The sequence below is a fragment of the Pyxicephalus adspersus genome, chromosome 8 (genome assembly GCF_032062135.1).
Source record: "Pyxicephalus adspersus chromosome 8, UCB_Pads_2.0, whole genome shotgun sequence".
NCBI lineage: Eukaryota > Metazoa > Chordata > Amphibia > Anura > Pyxicephalidae > Pyxicephalus > Pyxicephalus adspersus.
Window position 1 is genome coordinate 56,852,842 of NC_092865.1, and position 23,936 is coordinate 56,876,777.

Consider the following 23,936-nt stretch of genomic DNA (forward strand, 5'->3'; position numbering starts at 1 on the left):
AAAAGATTTTTTTAATTGTAGGTAGGCAGTGTATTAGAATATTTTTATTAACCTGGTTGGAAGAAGTTGTAGGTGGGTGGCAGCCCCTGTATTGTGACCAAACTTTTCAGTAACCACAGAAAAACAGCCGGGTGGTCACTAAAAAGTGCCGGGTGGTGCGCCCAGCTAAATGGGGCTGATAGAACACTGGCTGATATTCCATACTGAGGTTTGTATGGCCTTTCCTTTTACACAGTGAACCAGGGTCCTTTTATTGGCAAGGATGAGTATATCTGATTCATTCTTTCTGAAGAATACAAATGTAACACTTTTAGGACACATCTTTGCACATGAAAATTATTTTGCAGATTTAACTGAAGGTTCATTTGGGCTTTATTAACAAAAATTACAATTTTTTTTTTTTTTTTTATGATGACTGTGATGGCAGCTAAGACCTCACTGGGCATCTGGCTGCAGTCTGCAGGCTACTAGTTGAGTCATTTATTTATAGTTTTTTTTTTTTTTTTTTGTAGATACCCAAATTGTAGAATCTGTTAAGCCGGCATTCTGCATATTTTAAAGCACTGAAATTGCCTGTACTTTATCTTTTTTTTTTTTTATTTCCAATTGCCTATTCATACAATGTTGCTTTATGTATTTTAGCTAAACTGCTTTGTTTTAGAACTGTAAATCCCAGCAGTGGCAGGCAGACTTCTCAGTGTTCTGCGCTCCTGCTGCTGTCCATCTTTGTGCAGATAGTGCGTAGTGACCTCTGCCGGCCAACCTATAAATGAACCCTGCAGAGCGGAGACAATGGATACCGGCAAGCTCAGGATATGAATAGCTGTAAAATACAGGTGACAGCTAGACATTTTTTGGCAGTTTTTTTCCCTCCTTTTAATCAGAAAATCTGATGCTGACAGTAGAGAAATGCATTTAATCCTGCGTCGTGATCTCTGGGGCTGTCACAAGGCGGTAAGGCTCTTATCCGTCTGGCCTGGACAGTATTTAAAGCATTAGGGCAATCCAGTAAAGATGTAGGCGTAAGCACTACTATAATGAATGGGATTAGAATAGTGTATTATCTCAGCTATGAGACTCGTCAGAGAGCAGATTTTGGCACCCTTTATAGGCGCCTGGGGATTCATATATATTGGCAAGATCTTCCTGCCTACCAGAATAACAGGTGCTCAACTTTATTTTTAATATCCTGGAGACCATGCTGTCTGTTTTTTTGCAAATCTCAGATTGACCTTCTTACAGATAAAAAAAAAAAATAAATAACTATTAGAAGTATGTATTTAATTATCTTTGGGTTTTGTTACAGTGTAACTCTTAAGTCAAGCAAAAAAACAAACCTCCCCGTACATTTGGGGTTGGCCATGGATTTAAGGGGTTAAATGCTCATTTATATTTAGGGGTGAGTTATATAGCACTTTTTCCCTTCGAGGCAGGGGCCTCTCCTCCTCCTACGTCACTGTCTTGCAACTTCTATTGAGTATACAGCACTGCGTGAAATGTTGGTGCTATATAAATCCTGTTTATTAATAATAATAATATAGAATGGTGATGGAATCGCCACCTGCATTTCTGATCCGGGTCAGTGACTCCCTAGGAAATTAAGGCGGGATCATTATGACCCCATCTGAGTCTTCATCTTTCCAACGCAAGTCAGCCTCATACATTTCAGTCCTTCCCCAATCCTTTGGGTGCGGGGGGCACTTTCTTTAATTCCACAATACTATCTCCTACTACTCTGCAACGGCTGATGAAAAATAAACCTCCAACTATTGAAAAGCTCTATGGCAGAACGTACACGATAAGAAAATGAAAATCCCATAGGCCATTCATTGCACAATAGGCGTATTTACTTATTTGGTGTGGACTCGATTCTCTTCCAGAAAAACTAATAATGATGCATTGATTTTATGCATGGCAGGCAATCTGTGCAGAATGGTGTGCAGCTAAATGTAACACTGACAGATTCAGTCCTCAGCTTGGCCTTGGAATATTCAGTGATTTAAAATCTGAGAATCAGAAAAGATCTAATATAGAGCGATTTAGGTGTCAGACTCCATTGGCATTCTTGTACTTTGTGCAATGATGAGTTATGTAGTAAAAGAAGTCTGTAGTTTTAGAACTTCTAAACCTTTTTTTTTTAGTTTATCTAAGGGCACCAAACATATTTTTCTTCTCTGTGCTCTTGGAGCCATTATCACAGGCCTAGGATAGGTTGAGCATTTCTTTGTGTGCATTCATTTTGCTTGCATTGTAACTGAAGACAAGGACTAGAAACAAGAAAGCGATGTGCATTTTGCATACCTAGTACTCACCCTAGAATCTTGGGGAAGAAGCTGTTGGCGAGTGGTGGCCCTGTATTGTGATCCAACTTTTCAGTAACCATCCGGCTATTTTTGAAAAGTGCTGGGTGGTGTGCCAAGCTAAAAGGGACTGGGGAGAACACTGCATACCTGTTTGATTTGATGTCTTTAGTATTGGAGTCATACAATTATTTCTTTGATTGGTACAGAAATCTGAGTGCTAGAAGCAGACAGCTCCTGTACAGTTTTAGCTGAGCCCCCTCCCCATCTCTGGGATAATATATATATATATATATATATATATATATATATATATATATAGTGTGCGAAGAGACCAATAACTGAGTGTTTCTCCCATACACTCATTAACAACATAAGCAGTATAACCTTAAGCGCTGATAGACCCTAAAGAAAGCCTGATGCAAATAATTACTTTCAGAAAGCCGGCCCCCAGCCTAAATGAAGACAAAAGTGGACTTAACAGTTCTTGCTGGGATCTCCCCTTAAATTCTGCATCATTTCCAAACAAGCCCTGTTTTCATTTGCACAGCACCTGCAACTACATTTACTCTGCAGTAAAGTGCAGGACACAGACGTTTTATGCATTCATCTGTGTGGTTATCTCATAAAGATCAAAAGCATTTAACCTTGTGTGTGTGGGTAGGATGTAGAGGATACCCAGCAGACTAAGCAAGCTAGAGGCGCAGACATGAAGACGTCCTCTTTATAGATTTATAAATATGCTGCTAGCAGAGAAGACATTATGAATGTCCCCTGAATTTATTCTTTAGCTAATGATGATAGAGTGCAATAATCCATCTCAAAAGTTCAGACCTCTTATAAGGCACTTCAGTTGTATAACAAATGCGTAATTATGTGTGCAGCATCACCAGGGCTGGTGCCGCTTAATGCAAAAGGGAGTTATCAACAGTGCTGGTGAAGTTATTTGCAGATAAAGTGTACCTGTGCCTGTGGTATCTCTGTAGCCGGGTTATGGACATCTGAAAATGTGTGTTTGCCTAATTAGAAATAAATGAGCTTTAACAAAAGCTGACTTTTATAGCTTTTACAGGTATTGTCTGTCAATCCTCAACATTCATCTAAAGCATTTCACTCTCAACCACTCAACCATTCTCCCCACCCAGCAGTAACTCACGCTTTCCCCCTTCCAGTAGTAACTTGTCAACTCGGCTTACCCTTTTCCCCCTTACAGAAGTAACTCATCTCCTGAGCTTACTCTGCCCCCCCCCCCCCTTACCAGTAGTAACTAATCAGCACAGTTCTCCAAACAGTAACTCAGCAGCTCAGCATGTTCCTGTTCCCAGTTTAGTAGGGAATCTCATCTACCTCTTTCCTCCTTGCCCCACTTCTAGCAGTGATAACAGGTGATTTTACAATGGTCATGGTTCCTGCTCCATGCAGTTGCACAGTGACTTGTGAACATGTTTCCCTGTTCCTCCCTCCTAACATTGACTTGCAGTCTGCCAGCCTTAATGCCTTTAATGTAATCAGGGAACAGAGAGGAGAGCAGAATGCTGAGACCAGACTTAAAGGACTTCAGTGATTCTGTTGTAAACATTGAGTTTGCATGGCTCCATATTACCTGCAACTTCCCACTTCTGTAAATACATCTACAGACTAGGAACTCCCACAGTAAGCCACATTTCAGCTTTCGTCTGGTGCCTAACCACATGTTTTAATTAAATAAGCTGAATTCAAACAATTCTACTTTTCGTAACAATGTAGAGGATGTTTACTTGAAGTCTATCTAGAGTAGATATTAATTTGGCCTGGCATGATCTGTAGCCATATAGGATCTTCCTTCTAAATAGATAATCCAGGAACTTTGCCAACCATTACTTCCTGGGCACAGCGTTTGATGACCTTTTAAGTGCTTAATCAGAGGTTAAAGGAGCCACCAGACACATGCTGCATTTGTATGAGTTTAAAGCCCAGCTGAATAAGCTAAATCTAATACAAAGGCATCAATATAAATTATGGTCAAAGTTTTGCACTTTATATTTTTTAAAAAAGCAGCTACAGCTCTAGTAGAAAAGTCTGTCATCTGCCAACATGTTGTAGAGGGACCCTTGTGTGGAAGCAGGGGTCCCTTTGCAGAGGTCTAACATTCCTCCTAGAGAGTCAGAGCCAGAATTCTCCAATCGTCAGAGAGCATGAGATTTGCTGATTGCAAACATATATGTCTGACTCCCCTGGTTTGAGAGAGACAATGTACACAGATGTATCCCCCCCGCCCCCCTTACATCATTACAGCCCACCTTTCCAATGGGCAGCACTGGTATAGAGAAGTCATTTGCTAGAAATTTGTGAGTTGCAAAAATAATCAGCCAGTTGTAAAAAAAAAAAAAAAATAAGATCATTACATTTTTGTTCTTGGTTGTAGATCATTGTTTACACCAGGGTTCCTCCAGCTACAGCATGAAAAGTCTGTGCCTCTCATGTCAGTTTATCTGACACCAATGATCGTTTTGGGTATCTGTAGGGGTGACATTCTTCCCAATGGCCAGCAATGTAAAAGACATTCTTCCTACCGATCATCAAACTAATCTACTGTGAGCTGGGATATATTATTTATAGCAGGGGTTCCCTAAGGTCTTAAAGTTTATTTTTTCAATGGTTCCCCTATGGTAAAAGATGGAGAAAGGCTGATGTAGATGTTAGGTTTACTTAAGACTGACTTACTGTCAATTTGTGCTCAATTTCCCTCTAAACTATAACTTTTCTACTGTAAAGGCAGTTAATTACTCTAAAGAACCCAATTCCGCCAGCTTGTTTACCGCACATATAAAGCACTCATCTCTTCAATTGACCCTGACTAACAACACGCGAAGAAATGCAAGTCCATAAACTCAAATGGCCTACAGTTTACATAAAGTCGGCGTGTTTTATGCGTCCATTTCCAGACAGAGTTTGGAGTTTTTAGTGGTTTGAAATTAACTTTTAAATGACCAAAAATAACAATAAACCACTTTTACTTTGTTCCAAAAATCCTTCTGCCCATGAATTTTTTTTTTTTCCTAAATTTTTTTTGCCTTCGCTTAAGACTTCTAAAACTATCACTGATGAATGGCAAAAAAGAAAACTCAAATCTGGGTCACTTGGACTTGATTTATAAAGACCGAGCAAGGTTAGAAGGGAAAATATTAAAAAAATAAATCAAAAACAAATCTAAACGCAGTTAACATAAATTTTCGCTGGGTAGAAACGAATCACATCACGGGCTGAAGCAATCAGTGGTTCGTTCCTTATAAAATTACAATGAAATCGCGGATTGAAAGCTGCACCTGAGTCACTCCGTTATTGATTAAATCCTGTTAGACTCCTCTCTAATTAAACTCGGGATTTTTTTTTCCTTTATTAAAGCCAAGCATAAAATCATCAATTATACAAGCTGCATCCAATTTCATTCTAATTTCACTCGGTGTGCTCTATGTTGGTGGCTGCTATTGGATTAAAAAGTGTAATTAAATTGACACTTTTATCTTTTCGTCTGGCCTTTGTTATCCGGTAAATATATTGTTAATATTTACAGAGCTACCATAAGCAAATATAAAAGGCTGCATGTATTCCAATCATGTAAGAAATAAAACATTTTTGTTTTATGCTGCAAGAAGTCAGGCTGCTGACTTGAATGTGTTTTTTTTTGTTTTTTTGTTTTTTTGTTTTTTTCGGGAATACAGCTGTTCCCTACTGCAGAGGACCCTAGTTTGTGTGGAAGCAGCAGCATCTCTATTGAGGTACAATGGCTACAGCTCCCTGCTGAGAGACCACTGCTTGAGTGCAGAAAGTAGTATTATTAATAAACTGTATTTATATAGCACCAACATATTACGCAGTGCTCTTCATTAAATAAGGGTTACAAATGACAGACAGATACAAACAAGGACAGCCTGCCCATAAGAGCTTACAATCTAAGAGGTGGGGAAGCTGCACACATTATAAGGGGATATACAGAATGGTGGCTGAATGGTGAGCATTTGAAAGTAAGAAGAAAATGGGTAGGTGAATTTGAAAAGATGGGTTTTAAAGGCTCCTTTAAATGTTGATAGGATGAAGAAGAGAGTTGGGGAAGCCCTATAACAGTCTGGAAGTTGTGCATGTGACAAGCTTATGAGTGGGATACTTTGATGGTGTGACAATTCCCGAAAGGTTATTGTACTGTTGCTGTGACTTTATGAACTAAACACATTTTATGTTTTTTTATTTCACTTCATATGATCAGCATTTTTAACTATTTGGGCCCTAAAGCAGAACTATACTGCAATAATTAAAAACCAACAACAGGCAGGTTATTTATTACAGAAGGAACAGGAGATATCCCCTCTGCAATAAACTTACCTGCCGGTTTGACATTTATTCTATAATTTACACTGAGCTATGCATACAGTATAACAGCCTTTTTCCCCAATAAATGTCATTACAAAATTAAGCTCAGTTTATGCTCGGGTCATACAAGTAGATGGTGCTGTGTCCATGTAAAGTGTGTAACAAACTCTTGCTGTCATAACAAATTTCTTTTCGAGTATATATGAATACTCCTGGATGTAGTGGAATTAGACCTTCCTTCTTTTCAATATGGCAATGTTGGGCAGATCTAAGTCATCTTTGTTTGTGCCTCAATTTTTAGATTCATTATCTGTCATAGGGATTCACAGGGTGGCTTGGCAGAGCTTCTACTTGTATTAGTGATAAAACAAGGCAGGGTTGGTCAACCAATTATTCTCAGATATCTTACTTAAGAGATCAGCTAATTCCATGTTAGCAGTTCTTCCACCTTCCGAAATTGGCAAAACATTTGTAGATTATATTTATACGTCGGCTATTGGTAGCCATATAAAAGCTTTTCTGAAGCACCTATTTGAGCTACTTTGATTAATTGTTGCCATATTTTCTGTGCTATTTATTTGTTTTACCCCTAACGGCTGTTTTAATCCTTTTTTTTACATAAGTTTTCTTCTTTCTTTCAGGTTGAAGCCATCCTCATTAACATTTTTGGAGGAATTGTAAACTGCGCTATTATTGCCAACGGTATCACAAAGGCTTGCCGTGAGCTTGAACTTAAGGTGCCACTGATTGTCAGACTTGAAGGTAAATCATTTGCAGAAAATTATACAAATTTGTGAACAACCAATCTGAACATTTTTTTTTTTTTTGCTTAGATTGCCATTTTTTTTTGTATTGGCTAGTAGGAGCCCTGCACACAATTTCAATGTAACAGGACCCATCTGGTTGCTAGCAGTTTCACAGCTGGTTTATTTTGACATCTCTAACAAGTATTGGAGCTCATAGAAATTTCATACAACAAAAAATCAATATACGCTGACTAGTGATTTCAACCAAAGAGGCCTGTTTTAAAACCTGGCGTTCTGTTAAAGAAAGGTTTTAAAGTGAGCTATTTTCTTTAGCAATTAATTTGGAGGTCCTGCCAGTCTGTGGTCCCTGCAATGGAGACATGCAGGAGGTTGGGGGTTAAAGCAGATCATGCACAAAAATGCAAAGGGAAAAAGCTAAAATTATACTTGCCATGCAGATTCTGCCTACAGCATCTAAGTGATTGGGACATCAGACTCCTAATGATATCCTGGGAACTCCGAGAGTCCCACATTTGTGTTCTACTGAAGTTTCTTCATGCAGGATGTGAAAGCTGAAGAGCTACTTCAGATGGGTGGCAGTGAGGTTACAGTTTGCTAACATCCATGACACATGCCCATGGTTGAGACACTGTATGTAATGTCGCACCTGCAGCCACAAGTAGAGATTGAATAGGGGAGGTAGTGAGCTGTGTAGTAAGTTTGAAACGCTAGGTCATTAGGAATCCGCACAGCGGCTGGGATAGCTGGGGAGGCTAGAAAGAGAGCGACCATCCTTGGCATCAAGGCTAGCAATCATTGTTTCTATCACCTGAACAACCTCTCAGGCGCATACCCATGTAGGCCACTCCATGGGCTACCCACTGTCCCTGCTGTTTTTTTGTAATTTTATATCATGGAAATGCTTTAGGAGAAATATGAACACCTCCAAGTAGTTTTGAAGGTTTTGTTGCAGGATTACCTAAGTAGTATAAAAAGCCAGCAGTTGATTTTGTCCACCAGACACCTATTACCGAAATTTCACTTGTTAGCCTTGTTTTAAACTATACTAGGGGCTGATAAAATATTCTGCTAATGCAGTTAGCTAATTAATAACTCCTTAACAATATTTTTTATATGTGAGTAGTATAGTATCTAAACTTCCCTTAAATCCCAGACTTGGAGAGGAAAGTTAATCAAGTTCTACACATTGCACAACTACGCTGTGTAACTAACACTAGGAAATGCTGACAGAAGGATGACCTCATCAGTGTTCTGTTCTTTAATTGTCCAGCCAGTCACAATGCAGCACCCTGACCATACTGTACCTCTTAAACTGCAGCATAGAAAAGTAAGGTCAGCAAACAGACCATGCTGTCTGGCTGGGGGCATGTAAAGCCTGGATGAACAGAATTATAAATCTTTGGCTTTTAAAACAGCTCTCTTATATATTTCAACTGTATTCAGCTGCTTGTCTCAAGTTTACTAAGTAGACTGACTTCAGAACACTTTTCATCCTTCCTGCGCTGCCTTCACAGCTGACAGAATCATTCTAAATTTTACCTGGCATTCCTTTTTGCCCTAACCTGATAACTTTTAATGCCTGGCATTCTCAGCCTATCAACATATCTTTTTTTTTTTTTTTTTTTTCTAAACAGACCTCCTTTTTCTTAGCACTGCCTAAATTTGGTTATATATTCTCTTTAAGTCACTTCTTCAATCCACCTGTCATTTGGCCCTCAAAACCTGACGCACAAAAAATGCAATCCGTCTATAATGTCAGTTCATTTTGTCCTCGTCATAGCACAGAAGAACACGTCCTCTTTTTTTTTTTCTTTTTTTTACTACATCCCAGAGGCAAATGTGTGTCTAGATTTCATAAGCTTTCTGCCTTTTGTAGTGTAATTTAAAGGAAGGAGAGAGAGAGAGAGAGAGAGAGAGAGAGAGAAATGAGCTGTGAAACCTTTCAAGGTTTCACTAAACATTAGTACTTTTAGCGTGTAATCACCCTGTTTAAAAAGAACATTAATTTGCTGTCACAAAGCTATCAAAATATGTCAGCAAAACAGAGCACAAAATTATTCCTCAAAGCTTAGTCGTAAAATTCTCTAAGTGTATGTTTCTGCCAGATTAAAGAGAATAGCTTAGTGTGTCTTCACATTAATCACCACACGAGCTTCTAGTAAGTATATGTTCCCGATTACCTATCCATCTGCTGATGTTTAGGTGATCCCTATTATTTATAAATACATATTTGTTTTTAGAAGTGGCCTCAGAGAGCTTTACCCATCATTAAATTAATTTATCTTGGTTGTCAATGAGATCATCCATCAGTCTTTTGTGGTCAGTGAACCTGGTTAAAGAATTGGGAGGTGCTTTGTCCAGTAGATAAGGAGCTCAATATTCCCCAAGGTGAATATTTTAAGCTAAACTAGAATAAATACATGTATGGGAGTTGTTTTACTAAGATATTTGTGTCTATTACGTTGTTTGTAACACAGGCCTTCAGTAGGATCTACAGATCTTTGCCCTCTTGCAGCACAACTGATTAGCTCTTTGCACCAACTGCTATATGGTACATAGGATTTTTATATGTGGGGGTTCCCTCCCTTTTTCTTACATATTGAGATTGCCTACTAATAGGCAAGGGAAATAGATTGTTCAGCAAAGGCATCACATTATGTAGTTTTGGTACCACTTGGATCCCTTTCAGACTTGTGATGGGAGCAGCTAAACAGTCTGGTTTTCAAGGGACATAGTAAACTTCTGCTATGCGCCCAGGGCTGTCAAAGTGTACTGTAGGTCAACATGTTTGGATTTGTTGTGTTTGCAGTGGCAGTGGGGTTGTTCCTCCAAGGGAGTAGAAGCAACCGTACAGCCATGGGTGACCTGTCACTTTCAGAAACTGTGCTACAACTCTACTGCAACGCAGACTCATGCAAATGCTTGCACGTAGTGCTATCCAGCTTCTCTATATAGTTAAATGGGAGCAGTGTTGGAGCACAGTTAACTTCCACTAATGACATTATTATAGATGCAAGCTTGCAGGGCAGGTTATCCTTTACCTTGCGTAACTGACCCAGGAAATATTCAGCTTCCAAATCGGGAGCTCCCACCCTTCATATTTGTTCTGTATCAGTAGGTAATAAAAGTATTTACCATTTAAATCCTGGAACAAAATGGCAGTCCTTGCCTCTATTTACTTTCTTAGGGTTTTTGTCTGACAGTAACACACCTGTCCTAGAGTGACAATCCTCACTCATCTTACTATATCTAGAGAAGAACAATGTTGTCACTTCAAGACAAAAAGTGGAACTACAGAACACTTATAATATATAAGCAGAAGTACACTGTAGTACTAAAACATTTTCTAATAACACCACAGAGTGCGCAGCACGTCATTGGATTTCTGGCAACAGTCAACAGGTTTACACTTTTATATAACCTAATTCTTCTATGGTATTTTTACTGACAAAAAGGAAGCAAATAAAGGAGGTTTAGTGTTGATATTTAGGGATTAGGAAGAGAGGAAAATATAAAAGTTTAAATCCTTGTACTTTATGAAATGTATTGACATTTGTGTCTACTATATTCCTGTTCTGACAGGCCCCCTTTATAATGACTGGTAGTTTTTCTTTGTCTCTACATTGCTGGTATGCTTGTCATATCTGTACTTTTACCCTTTATTTTTTCTGACTCCAAAAGCAAATATGAAATATTCTGGAGGGAGGAAAAAATAATGGGATTAAAAAAAATGCTATAATTATTCCTTTGCAGTGTATAGGTAGGATTGTTTGTGTACTCATGCATCAGAAAATGGTAATTCACGGTGACAGGTGCAACGTAAGCAAAGCAGATCGCAGGCAAAAGTTTGTACTGAATGTTCCAAAAGTAAACACAGTTCATATTCTGCGAACCGTGCAAAAAGTATTCTGATCATGAATAAATGTAAGCTATTGATATTTCAATGCAATGGAAAAGCTTGGCGCTCAGATCACATTATTATGTACTAATAGGATTATGTCATTAGGCAGAGAATAATGTGCAGAGTGTGATACTCCAAACCAGCCAATCACAATCATCTTTCTTTGTTCTGCTAATTTGATGGAGCAGCGTGCGGCTGCTATAGGTTACAGTTTTTTTCTTCCCCGACCTTATCAAAAAAGCCAGACTGTGTTTAATTTTAGAACAAAGTTGTTCCAGATTTTTTCACTTTTAAATGTTGCTTCTTTATATTTTAAGCACACACTTAATAGTTGTCTAGGCAAAATAAAACAACATATTCAGTACAATTCTAAAGTAAATGCACATTTCACCATGTTTTTGCAATCTTTAAAAACAATGCTAGTATAAAAAAAGTAGCAGAAATTCATTAAACTTGTGTGACACATTGTGTGTCATTAAACTAGTGAGTTGACAACTCCAACTCCACTTCATTAAAATCTCAAGCTGTTTAGTCAGCCCTGTTTCCTATCAGACTTTAGGATGCCCCCCCATAACAAAGTGTGGTTTTCTGTAATCAAGAAGGCCTACCAGGAGCTGCCGGACACTTTGTTTTACACCAAAAGTCTTAAAATGCCCTAAAATAGAAAGTCTTTAAGAAGTTCCCACCTTCTATAGGGGTTGGTATACACTTACTATCATTACTTTACCCTCAAATAAACTGAGATTTTGGCCCCAAAGGCCCATTTTATTACAAGACCATTTAATATTTGGATCAGCCTTGCAGAACATGCCTGTCCCGCAGTGTGAGTGCCCCTGTAATGCAGAGTATGCTGCAGGAGCATTGGCATAGCTACTCTCTATTCCAGCGGTCAGATTTCCTCTGTTCAACTGCTTCTGGGACGGACTAAGGGCTAGACAGAAGATGTGGCCTTGGGTACCTAAGGACCTTGTCCCAGTACTGCTTGCATGTTCCCCATGTCCCCCACTGCTGCTTTTATTTAGCTTTGTTCTGGGTTCTGCACCCAAATGCAAATATATAAACATGATGGCAGCAGAGAAACCCAGAACAGGGTTGAATGATGGTAACAGGCAGAGGAACCCTGAACATGGATAAAGGCAAGCAGCAACGGGGGAATATGGATAGAGTTCTAGTTGTTCCTCATTGGACATCTTTTGCTAGGTACTAACCCTTCCAAACTGGGAACACCTCCCCAGATCTGTGGTTTTGAAGATGCTCTGATCCAGATTATCTCTGAATGGCAGTAAAAAGTAGATCTCTACTGTACACAATTGCAAAAGGAGTTTTTTTTATGTATTTCATATGTTGATTTCTATAGCCAGAATTGGTATAGCTTTTTCCCAGCTTGCTTTTCCTATTAGTTCCTCATATGATGCCCATAAAAACCCATAGTAACAAAAGTTCCAGCTGTATGTTTCTGGTGCAGGCTAGAATATAAAATCCAAATTTTGGCTATATGGTTTTCTTTTCATCCCATTTTTATGAATGGACTCCAGTCCCCTTATGACTTTTCCTCCCCTGATATTCCAGTCCACACTGGATGCTTCAAGCAATTGAATCTCTGTTATGGAGATACAGACAAGCCAACTGACACAAAGGCATTTTAAAGTCTCCTCGCAACTGCGTTCTAGCCCAGAGCTGCCTTCTTCAAACAGCCAACTATAAAGGCACAACAAAGACGAAGATGGCAGCTGCAGTATTGTTGTTTGAGCTCTGTATAGCAGATATAAAATGTGCATGTTGTCCTTGGGAGATTTTAGCATGCCAGCTGCAGTTTATTGTGTGAAATCTCACAAGGTTGATTTTTATTTCTCCCCGTGTTTGCCTGCAGAAAAAAAGGCAGACATTAGTACAGCCAGGAAAGCTGACAGTATCCTCATGTATGAGTATCCTCATGTATGGGCAGTGTTAAAATTTATATTATTGTATAACTATTGCCTATAAGGTTCACCCAGCAGTAGGTGTATATTACAATAAAAAGTGCACAATGCTATGTGTAACACTTATTAAAGTATGCTTGAAAGATGTATACCTCTTTGGATTATGAAACTATTACTATTTAATTTCAATAAGAGTTCTTTGTGCATTGAAAAAAAAAGTCTCACATATCATGAATGAAACAGAACGTACTCACTGATTGAAATAGAGCCTTGTTGTATGGACTATCACAGTCACATGACTGGGCTCTCATCCAATCACAGAGCTCTTTCTACTTGGTATAAATAGGGCAGAATCGGTGTACTCAGCAAAGCATAGTGATCTGACAGCGAAATCCACACTCCTTTATAAATGTTCCCCTTAGCGGTATTGTTTTACTTCCCAGAAATCACAGTATAACTTCTGAGAATGACTTCTGCTATCTAAAAGGACAGTACCATCTTTCTCATCCAATATCCAAGGTCAACAGATGGTTGCCTAGAAATGGCCTAATAGTGTTAATCTTGGCATATTTGTTCGCAAATGTCTAACATAGATTAGCCCCTCCTGCAGCCTTTTATGAGTGATAGGTTTTATATTTGTTCTTGCTGTCCAATTATTTTCTCTTATTCCCTACATGAAAGTAAGCAAAAAGTCTCATATTTAGAAAAGATTTTAGAAGCCTTTATTGTGCATTTATACCTGCTTCTGTTCTGAAAGTATGAGACACAGGAGGTTTCCTCTGCAGCTGCTGAGATGTTTTAGGATGTCTACTATGTGGGACTCTTTGTGATATAATATGGGCACACTTTGCCAGTAACTCCTCATTCGGTAAATCTTTCTAATTAAACAAGCCATCTGTAGTGGATGCATCAGCTTTAAACAAAAACTTTAGGCAGGAAAGTTAATATGTACAGTGAAAAGCTATGTATTTGACTGCCTTTTGCTTTAAATAGCTTGTGTAGAAAAATCAGACATTTAGTCTTTTACCCTAAAACATATGTAAACCCAGTCACTCAAACACCATATAAGCTTTAACATGTGTTTTTACTTGGCCACTGATGGGTTAAAGTACATAGGCTGTGGACTGGCCATTGAGGAGGTAAGCATACTGGGTGGTGGCTTATTGGAGGGTAATGCAGATAGGCTGGTGACTGGCCACTGTGGTGTTAATGCACAAAGACTGGTAATTGTCCAATGGTGGATTACTATGCATAATCTGGTTGACCACTGATGGTTAAGTGCACAGGCTTGGTTGGCCACTGGGGGGGGGGGCTAGACACAGGCGTGGTAATTGGCAACAGGTTGGGGATTGGCCACTGGAGGGGTTGCACATAGGTCTGGAAATTGGTAATGGTGGGAGGGGGGGGTTGCACAAAGCCTTGGGGATTAGCCATTGGGGGGGGGGGGGTTGCACACAGGCATGGGGGATTGGTCACTGATGGATCATTATACAAAGGCTCGGCACTGACCACATGAGGGGGTTACTGGATAATCCACATAGGCTGGGTAATGGTTTATTTATATAAAATTATTTAAAAACATTTTTTACCATATAAGGTAAGATTTATAGCAGTACTACTTCTAAAATGGATGATGTGATGCCATCTCTGTTTTGCCATCATCCAAGGTAAACATCCTTACTTTTTTTTAGTCATTACACAAACATATACCCTATGTCTGTGCAGTTTGTGGCTGTTTTCATCAATGTGGAGCACAGATTAGCCTCTGCTGCAGCCTCCCACTTTGTGACTTTCTGATAACTAAGGAAATGAAGACTATGGAATCAGGCCCTAAACCATTATCATTTCCCTTTAAAAGAAGTCTGAGATTTTCTCGCTAATAACAATCTCGGCTATCTCAGGACATTGATTCTGAAGCAGATTAATCATTTTTGTCCTCTTTCAGTGAATTACAAAATGTCCTGATGAACAAAGTTGTAATCAGTCAAATCTGCCTTGATTTAGTGGGATTTCATGAGCAAATCTTTGTTACTGTCTGTATAATAATTACAGGCTGTTTGATCTGGGGATGAGGGACGGATTACCAGCCCCTTTGAACATGGTAACTTTCTAATTGCATATATTTACTTGACTAATGAAGACGATGACCCCCAGCTGAGGCTGGGATTTAAGAGGTTTTGTTATGGAACACTCAGAATTAAAATTAGCGATAAGGCTTTTATTTCTATTACAATACAGTTGTCTAGGGTTTGCTTTGTGAAATCATATCTTTTGTTCTAAACAGGAAGGGTGCCGTTATTGGTCCCAAAACATCAGACAAGAAAATGTTTTACCCATAGCAGCCAGTCAGAATTGTCTTTTCAATAAAATAAAGTGTTTGTATGATCAAAAGTTTTTTTTTTTTTTAAGTTTGGCTGATTGTTTTCTGAATCAGTGGCAAAGTTTTCCTTTAGTTCCTGTTTCAGAGACACAACAGGAGTGAAAAGTTCCCCACTTAGACAGGTGTCCCCATTGGAAGCTGATTTTGGAGAAAATTTTAATGTTTTGGAATTCACCTTTTGCAGTTGCAATGGTCACTAAAACAAATGGAACAGGGTATCTCCCCAGTGGGGACAGACAGATTACTCTATCCCAAAAAAAGATTCCGCCTAGAGATACATTTTAAAGTGTCCGTAATAGGAATGCACTCTTTACAGCAAACAGATCTTGTAAAAACGGAGGGGTGCTTGAAGTGAGTGACAACCATGGATGGCGCCTTATAGAACCTATGAAAACAGAAGTCACCAGCTCTCCAAAGTACAAGATTCTTGCTTTATTATAAAAGCACACACAAAAGTCACAAAATGTTCAACATTTCAGGCCCACGCAGGGTTTCTCACTTAAGACAACATAGTGACATTTTAAACATGTCACTTCACACTAAATCATATTACAAATCATAAGTGTCTGGGGTTGCATATGGGTTGCAATTGTCTTTGTGTGCAGATGGAATATCATGGTTGGGTAGCAGGGCTTTACTTCCATATATCAGAAATGCTACCGTCGACTGCTGGGGAAACATGTAGCAGAAGAAGTGTTAAAAGAATCACAAGTCTGCATATAGAAATAATCAAAAGCAGGAACACCCTTGCACTGCAGGTCATCAGGTACTGATTCCTTTCCAGCAAGGAGAACAGTGAACAAGCACGGTGGTGACAACGCCAAATTAACTCCAACTCTTTTGAGGTTAGCAGGAAGAGGTGCCCATACCCTGAATGTTCTTACCCTGCAAGTATACATTTAAAAATTTGTGACCCAAGAGCAACAAAGCACAGTCACATGTCCTGGAGTGCACTACAGAAATAAGGTACTGCGTGTTGGTAGTATTACCATTTCCTTATATTTCCCATATTTCGTATAAGATAACAAATCTTTTCTTTTTCACTCGGGGTCCACTTTGAGTTCCCCAAAGTGTGCACACCAAATTTTTGTAAAAAATACCTCAGTGGGTCCTACCAGTCATTACATACTGCCCCAACAATTGATTCTGACAAGGCTAGAATATTATTACCCCTTTCCTATAGACATCTTTACCATCTGAAAGAAGTATCCTACAAAAGGAATGTTTTACATTTTCTGGGGACTACTAAGCATTCTACTACTCCGATCCTGCATGTGAAGCCTTCAGTAAATTGTTAGCAGAGCAGTTCTTTAGTTTGGCTTTTTGATTTTGATACTCTGATAACAGAGCAGAGCCCTTTATCACCGGAATGATTTCCTACAAATGTCACTTTAATAAAATAAAATAGCAGGTAAGCTATGATCTTCTTTATTGGTATTGCAATATGGGCAGTAAGGTGTCCAGATATTCCTTATCAGGGAGTAATATAATTCCCTAATCCCAGCAAATGAATGTGTCACTCTCCATGCACAGGGAGATAGGAGGGATAGAAGAAGAAAGGGCTCTAAATCATAGGCCATGTAGCATGGATTTAGAGATACGACTCTGCTTGTATTTTCTGTGCAATATCGGTGTGTTATATGACAGAATAATATCATGTGTGTTTCTGGTTATCAGAACTTTTGCAGTCACCTGTACGTTGAGAATGCATGTTCAATCCATGTATAGTGAATAGGTATGACAGTGACCTTCCTTATGTATGGTAAATTTATTTTTATTTAGTCACCCTGAATGTAACACAAGTTGCCTTGTTCTGTCTAAACTTACCAGCTTACTATGTTCAAATATGTATATATACTATGTAATAAAAATGTTATCTATTTGTCTTTCACTTGGTACACAAAATCCAGGTCACATCAGTAATACATCCTCTTCATTAACAATACTTTTAAGACATTATGGGACTTTTAAGGTACATAAGATAAAAACACATGTTTGATTTTACATATCCAAAAACACTTTCCACATTACAAGGTATATAAAACAATTTTAATTGTTATAAGTAATGTGTTCCTCTACGCGTTTCACCTATTTTGCTTCATCAGGAGAAACACTATGAGATTGTTCTCATCTTTGCAGATAGCAGAGGGAAAATTTAAGCAACTTGGCTACTTTTTGGGCAAAGTGTCTTTCATACACTTTCATGTCCCCAAAACTTTTTCTCTATAAGAGACATTGCAGATTCTATGGTATTTTGACTGAGCAGAGTTGTTACCCTTAGAATTTTAGCATTGTCACCACTATATGGTGTTTCTCCTAAAGAAGCAAAATATGCGACACGCTTAGAGGAACACATTACTTATGGAATGACATTGTTATATGTTTTATATACCTTCTAACGTGTGTAAAGTGTTTTTGGACATGTAAATAAAAACTATATTATATGTAAGTCCTGTATGTGTGTATGTATATATATATATATCTTACACTATGATGGTAAGTGTGCTGTAAACTCAGCAGAAAAAGCTTTTTAATCTTGAATACAGATTGGCCGTGTCATCTGTTATTGCCCTATTGCCAGTTCTCCTCCAAACGTAGAGCTTTCTTTGCTCCATTTATTCAAGAACTAAACTAGTTGCCGGGTAATGAGCTTCTGCTATAATCAGCAATTGTTTACAGCATACTTACCAATTGTGGCCCATACTTATCCATGTGCAGCCACCCTTCAATGGTGACAGGTCAAGAATATGTCTTTGCTGTTTTCTATAAAGGCAAAATCTTCTCAAACAGTTCCACTTTGATCTTCTGAGAAGACGAGAAGAATCATCGACCATAGGATAGCCACTAATGATGTATGTCCTCGGTATGCGCAGGTGTTACATTGTCTCCAGTGGTTGGCTCTGTGTTCAGTGTTGCCAAGCTGTACTTTACATGACGCATATATTGTTCTGTGTAGTGCTAAAACAAAAAGTCACCAAGAGCCAGGGCTTATTTAGTTTTTATTTGACAAAAGCATTTTTCTTTTGTCAATCAGCTCCTCCTCCCTGCGATTTTTAGTTTTTCTAAGTTTGTCTGCTTTAACAAGATCTCTGTAATAATCTGCTCAGAAAACACAATGGCCCTATTTTTATAAATGGAGCTATTCATTGCTATGCACTCTCAATTATTAAATATGCCCTCTAGTGCTAATACATTCCATTCCAGTAACACGATACATGTTAGATCATTCCAGTGTCATTCTCTGCACACGAACCAACTGGGCTAAATGGGCTCTTACTGATCTTGTCCTTTTACCTGGCCAGTAGCTAAACAATAAAAGAAGCAGCCCTACAATGAGCCCTTTTTTGTCTTTTCTTTCCACCTTTCAGCTTGTTCTTCATTGGCACAAGTCTGAGCTTTACTTTATGAAGACTTGGAACTAAACCCGGTGGATACTCACCTGTCCCCATTCCATTGCGAATGCTATATTCTTTTTCCTTCTTCTCTTCCCTATTTCGATTGGCCGGTCTAATTAATGTCACTCCCAGCACAGGTGTGTGTGTGGGGGTTCACTCAGTCTTGGGCTCCCGCAAGGAAAGCCGGGATATGCTGGGTATCCTGCAACTCAGTGAATCAGGCAGGTTAAAATACCTATTTCAGAAGGGGCATCACCTGTCTCTTTCTGCAATAAAGCCTCCTACCTGATGCCAGAAGAACCTAAATTCCACATTAAGGGTCAAATTCAGGTAATTTCATTTTGCTTGCATAGAAACGTACGTTCACTGATGTATTCATTCAGAGATTTTGTATCATTTTTTTAAAATCTGTTTTGGGGTTTAGCGTTCTAAAACGTTTGTTTTTTTTTCCTCGCTCTGTACTTGTAAGACTGCTACAAGGTGAAACAGAAAAATACATTTTTGTTGGCAGCCTATATACTATCTGCTAATCTTATTCAATTTGACAAATAACTTTTTTTCCATTTAAATTCTCCCCATTTTCCCAGCCTATTTGGTTCTGTAATTCACACTGATATTCAGGTGACAGGGAGATACCTGACAGCTTATTGTCTTGTTTCATTTCTTACCGATGGCCATATCTGCTGCCGCCACCTGCTAAACTATGAGTGACGGTGATTGTTGTGTCCCGGACTTGTTTCCAGAAGAAAATGATGTTTCTGGGTATGGGATTAAGAAGTGCAAGGAGTTAACCCGTTTTTGTCCTATTTCTAAACTTATGCAGAACAAATTTTAATTCCCTTTTTGGTGCAAAAATCCAGCATCAGAGGTGCCCTCCCTTTGACCTCATTGCTTGCAGACTGGATAATAAAAGAATGCCAGCTCTGGACTGACAATCGGAATTGCTTGTTTTCTGCATGTGTTTTTTTGTAGCGTTCTTGCCCACTGCATTATAAAGTTCTTTAGGATTGGGGTACAATTGGGTAAGACTGAGAAGTAAGCCAGATCCAACTTGCTCTGGGAAAAATAGCTTGCCCTAGAGCCACATTTCTAAAGTGATTCCCGGGTATTCACATTGTAGTTTTACACTGAGTGAAAGCTGTCTCAGACATAAGTGAACATTTCTGATGAGCAAAATAATTATAAACACTGCTTATCCTTTATAAATCACAAACACTTCACCTGGACAGCCTGTGCTTACCGGCAGTGCACTGTGCAAGGCCAGGCTCCTAAAATTATTTCTCAAAATAAAATGTTTGTTTCATTGTTGGCACATATGCATTTTCTGTTAGAACATGAAGAGTTTTTATTCAGTCTGATGCATTGTGAGATAGAATATGTTCACATGAAGAGGTGCAGCTTATATTATGGCACACAATGGTTTAAAAATAAACTGCAGGCAATCCAGTTGTACAACAAAGTTTAAAGATTGGGGGGGGGGGAGACAGCACCAGGAGCCAATCACAAGGAGCCAGTTGGGTTGGCTGCAGTGCAAAGGGCATGTTGATAGAAGGTAGATCAAAGTGAGCTCATAGTGAGCTATATAGTATATATAGTAAATAGTTGCAGGGTGAGGAGGAGACTTGTAAGTGAAACTGCAGCAAGGAAAGATCAAGTTTCTGTTAGACATGGCTGTGTAACTCTCAGGACTTAAAAACAGCAGACAGGCAATTAACATTTTGCAGAAGTCATAGATGGGCAGCCCTAGAATCTCCCAGAACAGGTTCACTTGACCCTAAGTCTTCCTATTGGTATTAGCAATCTATTAATCAGTGTTTCTGATTCAGGGTTCTGTGCAACCTTAGGGTTCCTCCAGAGGTTGTTAGGGGTTCCTTGATCAATGAGCAATTTGTAACTCTCAGGTCAGTTTAAGTGACACCAATGAACCTTTTGGCTATTTATAAGAGTGACATTCTTCCCAATGGCCAACAATGTAAGCCGTGAATATAGAAGTTATTGCAGGGGTTCCTTAAACCAGAAAACTATTTCAGGGATTCCTAAATGGTAAAAAGGCCAAGAAAAGCTAATATAGTATTTTCTTATTTGATACTTGGGTCAGCACCATGGACAGTACCATTCATTTACGCACAGTCTGTATTTAATTTGCAATGGGCACTGCTGCACAGTATGCTGGGGCAACCAATCATCACATTAACCCCCTGAAAATGAATATTTTGGTGAAATAGGGTATAGCATTTGTTGAGCTTTGCATCATATGAATAAATAAAAACCCGGGCATCTATTGTTGGCAGAGCCTTTTGTGGTTAGCCGCTTGTTTTCCTAGGAAAAATGTATGTACATGATTTAATTAGAATCACAGAGAGGGTTTAGGCAGCCCTGTCTAAGCTATATCATCAGTGAAACAGTTAAAGCCATTATTTATGTGCCGCTTTCATCCAGCGCCAAATCCTTTTATGTTGTGGTTTTTATGTTTAACCCGATCCCTGAACTTTGTACAGCTCTCTGACACCACCCAGTGGCCACAGCTCTGCATTTGTTTCCTTGTTTGTTTCTTGGAAGCCCAGCTGGCATCACTTGTGTAAGCAGCCATTGTATAGCGTTTCTTATGCTTGCTCAGAAATAAACCTCTCCAAAAACAGAAAAGATTTCTGGGGAAATGTTATTTTAGTTTGTGTAAGGCTTCTCACACTGACCAAGTGCACTGCAATAGTGAGGTCTGGGGACCCAAATGGCTCGGTGCACAGCTGGGTGTTCTGATCTGCATTGTTGGCATGCTGTAAACATTCAACAGGTGGGACTTTCACTAAAAAATCTGCCAAGTATTTTTACACACACATATCTATCCATATAATATATACAGGGTGTATATAGAAACTAAGCCTATACAGTACGTAGTTTTATCAAAGTAGATGGGGTACCCACAACATTGGGTATTAGAGTGTACATGAATGTGCACTGCAGAGAATGTGCTCCATATTTGTAAAACTTCCCCCATTCTGGTTGCCCTTACCTACCCCATTTTAGGAATGCTAGTTGCCTGGCCTTCACTGGCTTCAGTACTCTGGGGTGCTGACCTGAAACAAGATTGCCGATCAGTGAACTCTGAACTGCTGATCCACCTACTTTTTAGCTGGGCAACTTTGAGTTAATTTAACCCAGTGTTTCTCAACCAGGAATTTGTAGAACCCCAGGGGTTCACCTGGGAGGTTGCTAGGGGCTCATTGAGCAAATGATAAATGTGTGCCTCTAAGGTCATTTTAATTGACACCAATCATCTTTTTGGCTATCTATTAGCTGTTTTCTCCCCAGCCCCTTTTAGCCGGGCACACCACCTGGCACTTTTCAGTATCCACCTGGCTTGTTTTTAAATTGGTTACTGAAGATTTCCATCACGATACAGGGCCTGCCACCTTCTACAATGTCTTCACACCCAGCTTAAAAAAATGTCTGGGTTAAACACTGTATAAGAATGACATTCTTCCCACCAACATCAATGTAAGAGGCACTCTGACCACCATGCTAATATACTGTTATGTAGTAATGAATGTAATTATAGTAGGAGTTTTCTAAGACCAGAATGTTATTTCAGTGGTTTCCCCGAGTTAAAATAGGTTGTGAAGTTAACCTATCACATCAGCAGGTGAATGTTTATTTTTTAGGCGATTTTAGAAATAGCAGCTTCATACTTTGTGTAGGATGTTTGATAGAACAGGAAATAAAGGGAAATTTACTCTATAGGACCAGTATTTAGGAACTAACAGATTTTTTGACATACCTAAATCTTGATCTTAAATTTTGCAGCAACATATAAACATCACACAGTTGCTTATTGGTGTCATGTCAATATGGACTAAAATCCCTGAGGAATGTTTGTTGAATCTGTGCCATGAAGAATTATGGTAATTTTGAACGTTAATGAGGACTACTTCGGTACCAGTAAGGTGTAGCTAATAAAAGGGCAATATGTGCACACACAGAATATACAATATAGCTATAAATTGTATTTCAAGCAGCATAGGAAAGGGGCACCTGGAAACATCTAATAAAATTTGTCCCTGTGAGTCTGACTGATAGACAAGAGAACCCCCAGGTTTTTTATATAAACAAAAAGTGGTTGTAGTTTTGCTGGCATTTTTGTAAAAGTAGTGCTTGTAGATTGCTTTTATCTTCTAATTCAGTCCAAAACTATTTTGAAGAATTTTTATCCGTTCATTGGTTGTCGCTTTCTGTCTTTACAACGAGATGTTTTTCATAGTATAAGTGGATCAATAGATACGTTTTAGTGGATTGCACCCTCCGCGCAGCTGCTTCCCGATTACTGGCTCCCTAGAATGGCATTTTACCTTTTTTTTACACCACATTAAAATAGAACATCCTTTAGCTCCATCTCAAGCAGCAGCTCTCAGAATCAAAGTTATAAAATATTAAATCGGCATTAATTGCAGACTCCACACAGGCTAACGGCAGACGAGGGAGAGAGAGAAAGAGCAGCGCGCACATCCTTCTTCCTCCCAGACTTCTGGCTTTTAACAAATGCTGTGGAGAGTAATAGGAAAGCAGACAGGTATGATTGAAGTGCGGTTTTCAGCTCTACGTTGTTTATGGAAAGACGATGAGTACGCTTTAATGGGTGCAAATCAACCACAATGACTTATGGAGAGAGGTGTTAAATCTTCTTGAGAATTCTGGATTCTGATTTTGAGTTTTAAAAAGGAGTATGCATAATGAACATCTAGTTTTAGATTTAGGGATTGGGGGGGGGTACAAATTTGAAGCACATCTACAGGAACAAAAATGTAATTTATTGCATCTTACCAGTCAAGTGATGGCTGAATTTTTTTTCTCAGGCATGGTTTTTATGTTCATGGTGATCCTACCAGTAACAGAACGTTGAACTGCTTTAGTCTGTTTGCAACCAGCTCCGTTT

The 23,936-nt window shown here is 38.9% G+C and overlaps 1 protein-coding gene across 1 annotated transcript in view; it reads left to right on the top strand.

The window, feature by feature from the left end:
* The window catches only part of SUCLG2 (succinate-CoA ligase GDP-forming subunit beta), a 100,922-nt gene that overhangs the window by 73,585 nt on the left and 3,401 nt on the right, over positions 1–23,936 (top strand). The window contains exon 9 of the mRNA XM_072421213.1: positions 7,289–7,409. Coding sequence (XP_072277314.1) covers positions 7,289–7,409 — 121 coding nt within the window. The remainder of the gene's footprint in view (positions 1–7,288; positions 7,410–23,936) is intronic.